Below are 14,528 nucleotides of genomic sequence, written 5' to 3' on the forward strand. Positions count from 1 at the left end.
CTGAGGGGATTCCCAGGTGATGTGCGGCAGCGTGCAGCTTCGACGAGTTGACTCGTCAGTGTATCAGGACTATGCAAACTCCTGTAATAAAATTGCTATGGCACAATGGCCTATCTTCTTTAGTTGCATCCTATTACTATACTTTGAAATAAGAGTGAATTCCGTGGAAGGCTTTGGGGTCTAATTTAGGTTTGAACAACTACCGGCTGGTACACCGCCAGCTCATGTTTTAAATGAAGACAGAGACCAATTGTCTCGCCTGTTGCCCTCGCACTCTGGGGTCAGACGTGGGCGAACAGTCACGCAGTGCGTTTCATGTCTAACTGCACCCTTCCAGCCGGTTTTGCAAGTTTAGCCTACCGGTTTGATCAATCTTGTAGGAATATAACTAAATTGCAGTTAAGTAATTTGGGGGGGGGGGGGGGGGGGGGACTTTTAATATTTTACTACAACCTCATATTAATTGATTTAATGTCTATCTATGTAAATCTAATCTTCATATTCAGACAATAGTCTGGCCTATGAGAACAGCATGTTGTCTTGCTTCAAGACCTCTACTAATCTTCGTTGTTGAAACAGGAGGACTTCACATAGCAAGGTTTTCACATGGCAACCGCCCACTCAAGCTGCAAATTTGGTGCGGCATCCGGAGGGAAAACGCACATCCGGGTAGCAGCAGTGGACAGCTTTGTGACGGAAGGGTATTCCCATCTCTTGTGCTATCATACTGTAAACCCTTTTTACAGTAGGCACTTAAACGACACCAGGAAACACCTCTATCGTTCATTTTAGTCTCATGTATTATGCAGGAATCTTTTGAAGTAGCCTAGATGCAGGTCCTTTAAAATGAGTGAACGAATGAAAGAGACGGTGCAGGTATTTCACTTGTATAGTGTCGATTTCAAAGGTAGCAATATGCTGCCTCCCAGCGACAAAATGCTGCTGTAGCCTACATATGAACAACTCATTTCTACGACGGAGTATAAGTAAGTATAAGTATATATACTCTTTTGATCCCGTGAGGGAAATTTGGTCTGCATTTATCAATCCGTGAATTAGTGAAACACACACAGCACACAGTGAGGTGAAGCACACACACTAATCCCGGCGCAGTGAGCTGCCTGCATCAACAGCGTCGCTCGGGGAACAGTGAGGGGTTAGGTGCCTTGCTCAAGGGCACTTCAGCCGTGCCTAGCCTACTGGTCAGCAAAGGTCCGAAGTGCTAACCAGTAGGCCACGGCTGCCCCATAAGTATAAGGGCCACAAATTAAGAAAAACAATATTTTTGCCATGGCGAGATTAAACTCGACATTTCGAGAATAAAGTTGAAATATCATATCTACTTTAATCTCGACGTGTCGACTTTAAAGTCGCATATCGACATTAGGCTACACTCGAAATACAGTTTAAACATACTAGGCCTACAGTTTAAGCTATATAGCCTACACTAACACACAATATGTGACATGAATAATAGGCCTACTTAAAATAGGTGTTATTTCAGATAGATTGCCGATATTTCAGATAGATTGCCGAATTGTTCTAAAACTGCTTTTCCATGTCTCACCTGCAATAAATATAGGAGGCTATAAACACAGATATGTGTGCATTTACATGGGGTTGCCTGGTCGGGAGGACAGCTTCATTCGTCCTCATAGACATTCAGCATAGGCTGTTTGCATCCATTACAAACAAACATGCAATGTGAAAGGAGAGCACTTAGTATGCCTAGTGCATAAGCATGAAGTTGAAACTTTAGAGGAAAAACACTCTTTAATAATAGGCCTACAATAAATAAATAAACCGCTAATGACGTTTACTTTTGACCATCGCATTTATCGCCTGTAACTCCGACAGTCGACATGATATTTCAACTTTATTTTCGAAATGTCGAGTTTAATGATATGGCGACTAAAGTCGACATGTCGAGTTTAATCTCGTCATGGCAAAAATATGTTTTGTGGCCCTAATAGGCCTACTCCGTCGTACATTTCGCTCCAACATTCGCTCTACATTGTGCAGTATGACTTTCACTCACTAAACTAAACTAAATGCACAAATATAGTTAAACCATTGGTCAAACTATATGTTTTTCCCCTTCTGATTATTGTTCAGGTTTATAGTAATTGGGCCTAACGTGTTTATAATATAGGCATAATTACTTCATCACACCCCTCAGTTTGGAGTATGCGAGCAGCAGTCTCACAAATATTATGTGCCCCCCAGTAGGCAACGCCGTCAGTATAAGTAGCCTAAGGCTTAAAACAGGCTAAATTATTTTGTCTCAAAGATCATTTAAAGATTGTTTTGGCTTTATGACACCAATATCACCTAGAACTTGCTCTTAAGCTATTATGAAGTGTAGGGCACATTTGATCACCATTCTTTCTTTCTGAGTTATTTCTTCCTCTTTATCACATTTAGAACATTGTAGGCCTACTGATTCAAACTGTATTGTGAAATTATTAATACATCCAAATAAAGCCAATTAATATAGCCTAGGCAGCCTATTGTTTGAAAGTTTGCTCTGGCCTGCACTTGCAGAGCAATCCACACCCCCTTTTCTTTGCCCACTCATTTCCCCTTTTAGTGCACTGCACCTGCAATTAATTAGCCTCAATCAGCCACAGACTTTATTAGACAACACCTGTACCCACAGCCCCTTCCCTTTGTTCAAGTCACATGGAGGAATCCTTGTAAGCTGGAAATGCTGTGTCTTCTGCCTTCCATGCGTTTTTGAGCTATAAGATACCCACACTCACACCTACTCCTATCTATCCACACACTCATTCTCCTTTAACCACACTGGATGTTACAATAAAGAGAGGAATTAAAAGTGACTGAACTGTTCTCACCGACACCTCCACTGGTATCAAGGCAGCCACCTCTCAAAACTCCTTTTCAACTATGACTTTTATTTTGACGATAATTTGGACACGGAAGTGATTTCACAACAATGTTTGTTTTCCTCTAAATGTCATGTGAGTCTTGCAATCTAATGTGAAGTGAATAAGCTCTCTCTACTCTAGGTACCCACACAATTACGGAAAATGCTCTCACGATTGCTAAAAGAACATCAAGCAAAGCAGAACGAAAGGAAAGAGCTGCAAGGTATGGGTTCCGACCCTTTCTAACGTTAGGCTTAGGCTTGGGTTTGTCCGCCGTGAACTTGATGGATAAAACGTTATCATTGGTTTCTTATAGTCAGATAACGTTAGCTATAAATGCCTTTCAGACATTGGTAGCTGGAGCGAACACGACGTTTATCAGTCGGTTAAGTTTCTCTGACAACAATAGCCTACCCTTTTAATTTTCTCACCCTTGTGACATTGGCCTAAACTGGAGAACGAACGTCCGTTCATCGCAGGCGCATGTCGATTCCATCAGGCTATTTTTTAAAAACCACTTTCTTTAGTTATGGTTTTTGTTTTTATCCTTTTGATTCAAAAGGACATGTAAAACCCATATACAATTAAACGATTGTTCCCTGTTGGAAGATATTAAAACCAAATACTGTTATGCAATACATAAATACTTTTATATACAAAACATCCCATGTTTATATCAGGTAGGCATTAGGCTACATTTGCATGCAATGGGGGTGACAATGTTACGTGTTTTAGAACATCTAATCCTACAACAATTATAGGAGGAATGTAGCCTAATAAATGTGCATCGATTTGTAATTAAGCACGCAATTAATGTTTGTGTTGGCATCAAAGTGCCTCAAGCATGGACAGATTATGAACTTTCAGGCCCCTGGGCCCAGATGTATTAGGGCCCCCCACTAATTGTTGCATATGTGGGAGGGGGGGTTTGGGGGTCCTCCCCCAGAACATTTTTTATTTGTTTGATGTGATTTTTTGTATTCTGGTGCATTTTGGGGATGGCCAATACTAAATTCAATCAGATTTATAGCCTACATCCTGATTTGTTGATATTGAGGCAATGGTTCCATGCAAAGGCTTGGGCTTCAGGGCCCCCTGACCCCTTGGGCCCCTGGGCCCGTGCAGTAATTCATCCCTGGCCCCAAGCACCAATCCAACACATGGCCACATGAACATACGTTTAGTTTAGTTTAGTTTATTTATTTAGCACACATTTACATCAATGGTGCAAGGAGGGAACGAAGCCCAAAGGGCTTATACAAGAGTTCCACCCCAAAGATCCTTTACTGCTCACTACCACATGTCAGAATGATGTCATGGCTGATATAATAGAGGTAATTTTATTTGTCTCTTTTTTTCCTCAGAGAGACGGAGAAGAGAGGCCATTGCTGCTGCCACATCTCTAACTGAGGCACTGGTGGACCACCTGAATGTTGGGTAAATAGTCAGGTCACTTATGAAGCAAGCAACATATCACATTAACACAGTTACACTGGTCATGGTTGTAATCTGATAATTTGATCTATCTCTGTGTATCACTAAAAACAATGTATCAGCTGAGTCCTCATAGTTTAATGAAGGAAGAATTAGGCTATTTGGTGGGGAAAGCACAAAATGCACTAAAATAAAATAAGAAACATGGCTTCAAGGCATACAAACAAAAATAAATAAACATGTCAAGTTCAGTCAGATACTGAATGGAAATTGTGCAGGGATAATAGACACTTTGCATTTCATTCTTTAACAAGTCTCAACATTTTGCAAAACCCTGTCATCTCAGTTTTCTCTGTTACCATAACTACCATGAACACACTCTGGCAATTGCAGTACCTTCAACCTCTATATATATATGCAGTGTTTTGACAGGAAAGCCCTAAAGAAAGTAAGCAGGGGAAACAGACTAAATGAACTGCAGGATGGCCTGTGCCTATGTGTGGGAGAGAAGCACAGTGCCTGTGCTCTGGACACACAGTCCTATGGTGAAACAAAGGGAAATAAGCTTAGTGCCTACACGCCTGAACCTGGCTGGCATTCTTACGCCACTCATATTTCACCATCCCCTCAGCCCTTTGTCTCCCATAAGAATCAGTGGAATGGCTTTGAGGGCGAGTTGCTAAACAATCGGGACTTAATGCATGTGAGAAAATCCCATGCCATGGAAGGGTATAGAGTCTAGACTAAAATCTAATCACAGAACTGTGAATTTATGTAAAACATGTGGTTCCTTGTGCTTAGGATAAGGAAGATAATGTATTTGAAAGGGTTGGGAATGGTTCTTATTCTTTTGTGTTTCATTTTTCTCTTAATTTTCTTTGGAACTAGACTGTAAACGTGTGTGTGTGTGTGTGTGTGTGTGTGTGTCTGTCTGTATGTTCTTACACCAGGGTGGCCCAGGCCTATGTGAACCAGCGTAAACTGGACCATGAGGTGAAGACGCTGCAGGTGCAGGCTGGCCAGTTTGCTAAGCAGACAGCTCAGTGGATCAGCATGGTGGAGGGCTTCAACCAGGCGCTCAAGGTACATTCCATCCACCTGTTTAGACACCCGGCATCTGCTTAGATTCAAGTGTGAAAAAGTGAAGGAACTTGTGTATATGTAGGTAGAGAATGAGAATTTAAAGCTCTTCTGTTGTATTTTTATAGTAATGTGTGGAAATGATGATGATTGTGTGTGTGTGTGTGTGTGTGTGTGTGTGTGTTTGCTCATGTTTAACAGGAGATTGGCGATGTTGAAAATTGGGCACGCAGCATTGAGATGGACATGAGGACCATCGCCACAGCACTGGAGTATGTCCACAAGGGTCAGCTCCAGACCTCTTAAACACACACTGACCCTGATATCACCACTGACTCAGGCAAGAGTGTCCATCATGGTGATTCTGCGGTCAATGAAACATCTGAACGAACTGCTGCAAGACAGCGAGGTGGGTCGTTGAATCAATTCCGAGGGGCCCTGTAATGGAGCTCTTAAGTCAAGCATGTTCCATTTGTCTCTGTGTGTGTATTCCTATGACAGCAGGAGCTTGTGAATCAGACATCTTTCCTGCCTGAAGAGAATATGCAAGGAGATTTATTGTCTGCTGAGAAAGATTTGTCTTCTTGCAGTGTTTTTCTTTTCAGGGCTTCACAAAATGCCTCTAGACAGCATAACTCATAAGTCAGTTAAAACAGTTCAAATGGGGATAACTGATGTAATCCAACTGCTCATATCCCCCCACAGTCTGTTTTCACGTTTAATTAATGACCTGAGGGATGTTTCGGAAAGTCTGGTTGTATCTGCTACAAGAAAGTTGATGGCTCTTATTTTGCAAGGCCCAGATTCCACGTCAAATCTGTATAAATGACACGTAGGACAAAAACACCCCCATCAGACTGGACTGCCTGTATGCATCCAAGCAAACCAATCTACAAGCTTCAGAATTTGAGGACGCCTTCTATCATACTTAAGTAATATGATTGCTGCTCATGTGACATAAGAAAATGAAATTGGCCTGCAGCATAGCTTACAGTTGGGGGGTTAGTAGGTTATTGTTTGCTAGTCCATGTGACGAGGCAGGTAATTAATTAAATGACTGATTGATTGATTGATTGCTTAGAGGGGTGTAATATATTATCATCCACGCTAACTCTGAGATGAATGGACTGACAGGAGTCTTTGTGTCACTGTCCCTCATGTTTATGATGATAAACACAGACAGGTTTGTAAAATCCTTGGGTGCTGATGTTTTGCTGAATGTGATGCTCTATGACCTTTGGTCCCGATGAACAGAAAAATAAACTACTTTACCTAGCAATACTTAAAAATGTTTATTGATTCATTTGAATCAAACGACTACTGAACCATGTGTACATTGTTGTTGCCAAAATATCGGGATTTAACAAATGAGGAACAAGGAGTTTGTGGGAACAGCTGCAGTGGTAACTACGGTAGTTAGAGTTTTGGTGAGACCTGTTTAAATATGAATGATTCAAAACCACAGACAGATGTAGTAAAATTGAGCTGTAGACTTCTGTAGCTGCTCTCTTATAGCACTTCTTAACTGATGTAAGTTCATGGGCTAAGCCTATTTTCAGTGTTCGGGGAAGTGGAGTAACCTTGGGTCACCTAGGCACCCACTGCACAATATTACTATTGTAGCTACTATATAGACATTCAGTACTTTATTACAAGTGATTTGCGTGCTGTATACTATAATAAGATGTTATGTAAATACTATTTGTTTGAGATAGGGAGTGACTTTTCAATTAGGATTAAGACCAGCCTTTATTCAGTCACCTGCAGAACAATGGGGTCTTCCATGGGGAAATAGGATTATTAGCTTCCAGGAGCCCTCTCTGTGAAGAGCCTTAGTACTACGTAGTTAATCACACACACACACACACACAAACACATTGACATATACATACCGGTACTCAGATGTAGTTGATTTCCATAAAGTCGACAGATTGAGAATTGCAAAATGTATCGTTTTTGTTTGAACTAAAGTATTTCTACTATATAAATGAATGACCTGAATCGGTTCTTCCTGATGCATAGACCATGCTTACATAAAGTATGCTTAATTGTTTAGGCGCAAAATGTCTAGCTAGCGATTACTGAATGGCCCTGTCATGTGAGTTTTGTTTTGAGCCAAAGCACTTCAGCACAGCCTCCATGTAAGGCTGCTGTACGCCACACTACTTGGCCCTGTAAAGCGAGCTGAAGTTACATCACCCAGCACATGGCAGCTCAGTTGTCTCTCACTCACTTAGCTTCTGACAAAGTTCAGGTTTGGTAACAACGCTTTAGCTGCTTTGTGGGTCTTCCTCATAGTCTGTGTTTTACTGAACGCCTCCCTCCATTCAGTGGTGTATTAGGGCATCTGTTAATGTAACTCTATTCTTCCTGTGACCTAAGCCCTCTTTATCAATGACGAATGCAGTGTTTTGAACGAATGACCATAATAAGTCAATTGCGTTCATAATATGAGTGAATTAACATGGACACAAGTATCCTGGTTATGGTGATTGATGTGATATGGTGTTTAGAACATGATGTTTAGGGAACAGAAACCTGGCTTTGCAGGTCATATAATCAGATCGTACAGTCAGCACACAGCAGCTCATTTGCTCCTTTGTCAGGGACAGTGTTTCAAGCATCTAACAGTTACCAGCAATACTGCTTGTGCAACACAGACATTATTCTGTGGCTGGTCAGGCTATTTACCACTTACACACAATACTACTAGCATAGCACAGACATGTGGCTGGTCACAGTATCTGTCTCCACAATTTTATCCGAAGTTATGAAATGAAAATGAAAAAAAGCTGTTAGTTCCTGTGTCAGAACAGGGTTAATACAGTCCAGATGGTGAAAAAATTATGACTAATCTAATTGCACTGATGTGCCCTGTGAAAGACGCCTGTAGTGACTTTGCCGTCTACCTTCTGAATTTTCTCACTGGACTCTCCTTACTCTAACTCTATGTGTGTTTGTCCCAAACTCTTTTGCCAGATCAGTTCTGTATATGGACCAGGTCTGGGCCAAGTCCTTCCCATAATCGGCAGCCATGATTTTGATGACTTATGATTTATGATCGACAACTTTGTTATAGGATCCCCAGTAGCTAATGTAGAACATCAGCTACCGGGCCCCGCACAAAACATAAAAACATGACAACAGATATAACACTTACAGAAAAAGACAACCTGAAATAAACATCTGGGTTAAACATGTGTGTCTATAGAGGAATATCATGTTCTAGCTCTCAGAGCTCAACACAGTTTAACATGACGGATTCAAGACTTAACACAATAGCATCGGTGTGTAGATACTATTGCTGACAAGCACATGTTTGGTGAGAGAATGTTTCGGCAGGGATGGGAATCATCGGGAGGTCAATACTGACTGGCTAGGGAAGCATTAGTGTTGGACTTTTTCACAGCGTACAAATAAGACAGATAAACCATGTGCTGAGGATTTTACAAAGCAAATATATTTGTACACTGATACATAGATATCATGGTATCCTGCTCCTTAAGTTTGCTATAGTCTTCAGTGTTATATAGCACCCAGTATATATAACACACACACACTCACACAGAGAAATGTGTGTGTTATGTATTTTCTCGAGATAATGGCGTGTAATACTGTTACATAAAACAGTTGGATTCATGCACTGTGAATGGACACAGGGTTTTCCCTCTCTCTCTCTCTCAGACACACACACACACACGCACTAACACACAGATTGCAGATTACGAATTGTGGACTTGTCTTAAAGGATAAAGTGAAAGGATAAAGCTTTCTCCGCAGCAGTGCTGTACACACACAGGCTCATTCAGGCAGCAAAGGGCCACAGCGTGAGTGTGAGGGGGTGAGGGCCACAAAGACCAGCCACCGCGGAGAAGGGAACAGGTACGCCTCACCTTTATGTACTACCATACAGCTATTCAGAATGTTACCGTTAAGAGCCAGTGTACATGTTGTATACATTTTAACATCTCTTTTGTTTTCAGTTTGTTTTATATTTTTTGTATTTTTAAATGGCATCTCCATGTGTAATCATTGATAGGTTAACTGGTCTCCTCGTGGTTATTGCTGTTAACCTTACGTTGTGCCAGGACCTTAACTAAGGGGACAGTAACTGATTGTCCTGGGACTTGGGCCTCCCTTATGTCAGTTAATGCCAAATACCATCGCGAGTGTGTTTACATGGACACAAACAACTTTGTAATGCATATCTTGGTATTGTTTGTGACAAGACAGATATATCTGGATTAGTGTATTATCATCTTTACACACTGTATTTGAACATAGTAATGAGATACTTCAGAATCTCTATCACCTAGACATTCATATCCAACACATTCACTGACTTTTCAAATCAAGGTACTCTATTTAAATCCTCTATTGTCATGCCATACTCAGGAAAAAGATTTTATAAACTCATGACGAGCACTGGAATCAAGGTTTTGAGTCCAGGTAGGACATATTTGACACTCATTGACATAGCGGTAGTTTTAGGACATTATCAGTTAAAAGCAGAATGATGTTTGCTTTTTACTTTACTCAACATTTCTTTCCATGTCCAACACATTTATTGACATATCAAATGCTAAAAAAAAAACTCCAAGGGACTCGCCTTTAACAATCCTCCTGCTCTTGATGAGTGGGCAAATTAACAGCATCTTTCCCAGGCCCCATGATCAGCTAAGCAAATTCCAATGAAGGTAAACATTTAGATGATTTATTTTTTACCAAAAGAACCTTTCTCCATCCGTCACTCTAACAAGCCTGAGACAGCTAATAGGTTTTGATCTGTGAGAGGCTTACGTGGCTGGGAGTGAATGGCATTGGATTTTGACTGGGGAGTGATCAGGGCATTTCTCTGCTCTCTTTCCAATGGCGCTCTTTGTTTGCTAAGACCCTTAGTCCAAAGGTTCTCATGTGCCTCTGACGCCATAGTCTCTCATTCACGTTTTTGCCCTGTGACTACATAATCATCAACTCATACACATACACTCTCTCTCTCTTACTCACTCACTCACTCACACACACACACACACACACATAATCATAATCATCATCACATACTCTCTCTCTCACACACACACACACACACACACAGACACAATGCACACACACATCAACAGAAGTAAAACTATTTACTTATATAAAACATTTAAAAGTCTGTATACCTGATGCGTATTATTAACTGTAATGCCAGAAGTAAACAAACATATAAATGAACTAAAGGGAAAATGGCTGTTATACTCTGTGACACCTGACTACTGCACCAGAGGTACTGCTGTATGATAGACCACAGGGGACTGCAAGGATGCACCTTGTGGACTGATGTCATAATAAATAACCAAAAGAAGGAAGAAAGAAAGCTGGAAGCTAAACCACAACAACATGATTCATATAAAATGCTTGTAGTGTGGAACCAACACAACATATGATAATTACAAAACCAAACATGGGCTGTACATACCTGGGAGGCCTTTTGCATCACTATTACCTCACTCCAAACTATGGAACTCAGGCTTTCACCTGGACCTCATTTAGTACCAGATCAGGGACAGGAAAAAGCCAGGCTCTACATCCAGGCTCTACTGCTCATCACTGAATGTTCTTCATCTACTTATCAGGTATCTGAAGAGACACCAGCAACACACCACCACCTCAGCTTCAGCATGGATGCAATGTGGGGTGTGTACGACTTTTTGAGGTAAAGTAGAAATGTTGTCAAGGTGGGGGGGCGCTCTGGCGCAGCAGGCTACAGCGCCCGCACCATACACAGGTCCAAGTAGTGCCCACGGGGACCCAGGTTCGAATCCGACTTGCAGTCATTTCCCGATCCCACCCATCTCTCTCTATCCCACTTGCTTCCTGTCACTCTCCACTGTCCTATTAGAATAAAGGCAAAAAGTCCTTGTGACCAAAGTATCCAACTGTGTACATTATACACCGACCTCTGCAACACAAATGTAAAATTATTTAAATATCCATAAACACAGGCAATGTTTGTGCTTAGGCTAATAGATGAAAATCCCTCACTTTCTCTCTCCACCCCACAGCACGGATGACATGTGGATGTATGTGGCGGGGGCGGTGGTTGTCATCTGGATGGCGGTCTGGTTTTACTTGGACAGCATGGAGGTGGACAGGATCAATGAGAAGTACGTGTTTGTGACGGGCTGTGATTCGGGCTTCGGGAACATGCTGTGCAAGCGACTGGACCGGAAAGGGTTCCGCGTTCTGGCCGGCTGCCTCACAGAGAAGGGGGCGGACGACCTGAAGAGGGCGACAGGGCCGTACCTCAAGACTTGTTTGCTGGACATCACCAGCACCGAGAGCATCCAGAAGGCCTTCGAGTGGACCAAGAAGGAGGTCGGCGATAAAGGTCAGCGGCCAGCAGATTGTATTTATTGATAAGAACCCATGCAACCAAAAATTACTTTAAGCGGCCACACCAAACCCCCACCAAAAAAAAGACATTTTCCGGTTACACTTTACTTGAAGGTATCTACATGAGAGTGACATGACACTGTCATGAACAAGCCATAAACATTATAAACAAATCATAAATGTTTATGACATGACGCTTTTGTCATTATGTGTCATTCGTTTTTTTGTCATGACAGGTTAGGTTTAGAGTTAGGGTTCATGTGTCATGACCGTGTCGTGAGTTCATGTTTTTTACAGTCTATGATAAGAACCCATGCAACCAAAATTTACTTTCAGCAGCCACACCCCCACCAAAAAAGACTATTTCCTCACTTACTGAATGCACTACCTTTTGATGGTCCTTTGTTTACACTCACATAGTGAATAACGGAAGTCCATGCATAAGTAGAATCAAAGATCCTTAATATACAACTGTCTCTGGTTGAATACTTGTCCCATAATAAGCTTGTTCACCTGTACCGCACTACCACCTTACCTAATTTTTTCATCCTCCATTGGCAGGCCTGTGGGGCATAGTGAATAATGCAGGGCGGTCTCTGCCCATGGGCCCCTCAGAGTGGATGACGATTGACGACTACCAGAGCACGCTCAAGGTCAACATGATCGGCTGTATTGAGATGACCATAAACTTCCTGCCTCTGATCAAGCAGGCCAGGGGACGCATTGTGAACGTGGCATCTGTGCTGGGCAGGGTGGCAGCTAATGGTGGCGGCTACTGCATCTCTAAGTTCGGTGTAGAGTCTTTCTCTGACACCCTTAGGTAAGACTGCAAGAGGGGTGAAACAAAACAAATCTCCAGATAGTTTTTACTTTTCTCAGTTTTTTATTCTCTGTAAAAATTACTAGAAAAGGATATTCAAATGTGTTTCTTTTCTGAATAGTCTCAAGATATCTTTATAGGTAGTAATTATGTGTTCAAATAACAAAAAAGATGCAGTCGTTTCACTCATTGCATAGAAAGCCAAGTGTTTGTGAATTGATGTCCAGCCACCTCTGGCTCACATACAACAAGTCCACGTACCAGAAGAATAAAGCATAACACAGCATGGTGTGTGTGGGTTATCCATTGTTATTCTTGTGTCTTGATGTTTGTAGGAGGGACATCCACTATTTTGGAATCAAAGTGTGCATCATTGAGCCGGGTTTCTTTAAGACCCAGGTGACAAGCCTCGACCCCATCGAGAGAGAGCTCACACGCCTATGGAACAATCTCACACCTGAGGTCCGTGCCAGCTATGGGGAGAAATACCTCGACAAGTGTGAGTAGGCCTACAAGCTCTGCAGAAGCATCCAGTAGTTAATAAATAAAGATAGGTCTCATGAGTTATGACAAGGATTATAGGTTAGAGAGTGGTTAGAGTGATGTTGGGGTTGTCAAGTTGACATTTCAACATGAAAGTATGATGTGGAGTGCTATGTTTTCTTTGAATGTGTCCATTTTATTTTGTTCTCTCTCTTCTAGGTTTTAAATAAAAACACAATAATGCATTTGGGGTTGAATTGATTGATTTCCTTTTTGTTTATCAATTTATCCGCAGACATCAAGATGCAGCGGCTGATTATGAACGCTGTGTGCGACGCTGACCTGAGCAAAGTCACCAACTGCATGGAGCACGCGTTAACCTCTGCTTACCCGCGCACCCGCTACAGCGCCGGCTGGGATGCCAAGTTTGTGTGGATTCCCCTCTCCTACATGCCCTCCTGTGTGGTGGACATCGGCCTCAAACTGGTGCTTCCACGGCCTGCCAAGAGCGTGTAGGGTTGCCAGTAGCGTGTTTTAGGTGTACTGAACACAGGTAGGGGTACAGAATCGAAGTGTTTGCGTGAGGAGAAAACCATTTGCCAGTAAAATATTGTATATTTATGTGTGAAGAAACGCTGCCTGTGAATTACTGTAATGTTGTTGCCTTATTATTTGTGATGCAGTAAAAAAAGTAATGTCGACTCGAGGCCTTCCTGGTCACCTCTGTGTGAAAAGGCTGTACTGTAGTTGTTGGATTGGGAGCATTTGGTTTGCAGTGGGTGAAGAGAACCTGTGAATGACTAGAGAGAGACCCAGAGTGCAGTGGGCTACGTGATGGATCTGGACCCAAACAAGTCTGGTTCTGGCCCAAAATGGCTTCGGAATCCAGGCTGAATCTGGGCCAGACATGTCCCAGTGTCCGGTGCCATGTGAAGATGTCCACAGTGCTTCTTTAATCAAATTTCACTCCCTCCAGGATTTTGTGATTCAATGCTTTCCTGCAATTGTAACAGCAGTTTTATTTTATTACTGCAATAGTTTCACAAAAAACAGTCATGTAAATTCGGCATTATCTTGTGATTTGATTTTTATAAAACTCAGAATCACCGCAGCTTTAACTGCAAATTTTGAGGATTCAGGCAGCAAATTCAGTCACATTTAGCCACAACAATCACAAAGCAGCAAGACCAAGATCCTGGTGGGACTGTGTTAGACAGTGAAGCTGGCACGGATCAGGGATAGGCTATTATCTGCTGCTGATTAACTGATTTATTAATGTGTATTTTCTAAAACCACTCACTGTGAACACTGCATTTGTGAACTTTACACCTCTGTAAATGTACAAATTAAATAAAGTTTAACAAAAATATTAATATAACAATGTTTGTGCGGGGTTGATTTCATTTTATGCACTCAAGAATTGTCGCAGCATTGTGTGCCCTTGT

General features: G+C 41.9%; 2 protein-coding genes across 6 annotated transcripts; both read left to right on the forward strand.

Annotated features, from left to right (window-relative positions):
- The first annotated feature begins 746 nt into the window (after positions 1–746).
- On the forward strand, positions 747–6,683 carry bloc1s1 (biogenesis of lysosomal organelles complex-1, subunit 1). 3 transcript variants are annotated; one of them, XM_042089972.1, is made up of 5 exons: positions 747–986; positions 3,030–3,111; positions 4,253–4,325; positions 5,273–5,405; positions 5,604–6,683. In XM_042089972.1, the coding sequence occupies exons 2-5, from the start codon at positions 3,051–3,053 to the stop codon at positions 5,706–5,708; spliced, it is 372 nt and encodes a 123-aa protein (XP_041945906.1). In that variant the 5' UTR covers positions 747–986; positions 3,030–3,050; the 3' UTR covers positions 5,709–6,683. The 3 variants fall into 3 exon arrangements, with proteins under 3 accessions (XP_041945906.1, XP_041945907.1, XP_041945908.1); XM_042089973.1 differs by lacking the exon at positions 747–986 and adding an exon at positions 2,678–2,696; XM_042089974.1 differs by lacking the exon at positions 747–986 and adding an exon at positions 2,739–2,869.
- A 101-nt stretch (positions 6,684–6,784) lies between these two features.
- On the forward strand, positions 6,785–14,411 carry rdh5 (retinol dehydrogenase 5 (11-cis/9-cis)). Of its 3 annotated transcripts, XM_042089960.1 has the most exons (6): positions 6,785–9,284; positions 11,021–11,100; positions 11,450–11,775; positions 12,342–12,600; positions 12,936–13,099; positions 13,379–14,411. In XM_042089960.1, exons 2-6 carry the CDS (start codon positions 11,066–11,068, stop codon positions 13,597–13,599), a joined length of 1,005 nt encoding a protein of 334 aa, XP_041945894.1. In that variant the 5' UTR covers positions 6,785–9,284; positions 11,021–11,065; the 3' UTR covers positions 13,600–14,411. The 3 variants fall into 3 exon arrangements, with proteins under 3 accessions (XP_041945894.1, XP_041945893.1, XP_041945895.1); XM_042089959.1 differs by lacking the exon at positions 6,785–9,284 and having other exon boundaries at positions 10,504–11,100; XM_042089961.1 differs by lacking the exon at positions 6,785–9,284 and having other exon boundaries at positions 10,996–11,081.
- The last annotated feature ends 117 nt before the right edge of the window (positions 14,412–14,528 follow it).

This window comes from Alosa sapidissima, chromosome 4 (assembly GCF_018492685.1).
Source record: "Alosa sapidissima isolate fAloSap1 chromosome 4, fAloSap1.pri, whole genome shotgun sequence".
Classification (NCBI taxonomy): domain Eukaryota; kingdom Metazoa; phylum Chordata; class Actinopteri; order Clupeiformes; family Clupeidae; genus Alosa; species Alosa sapidissima.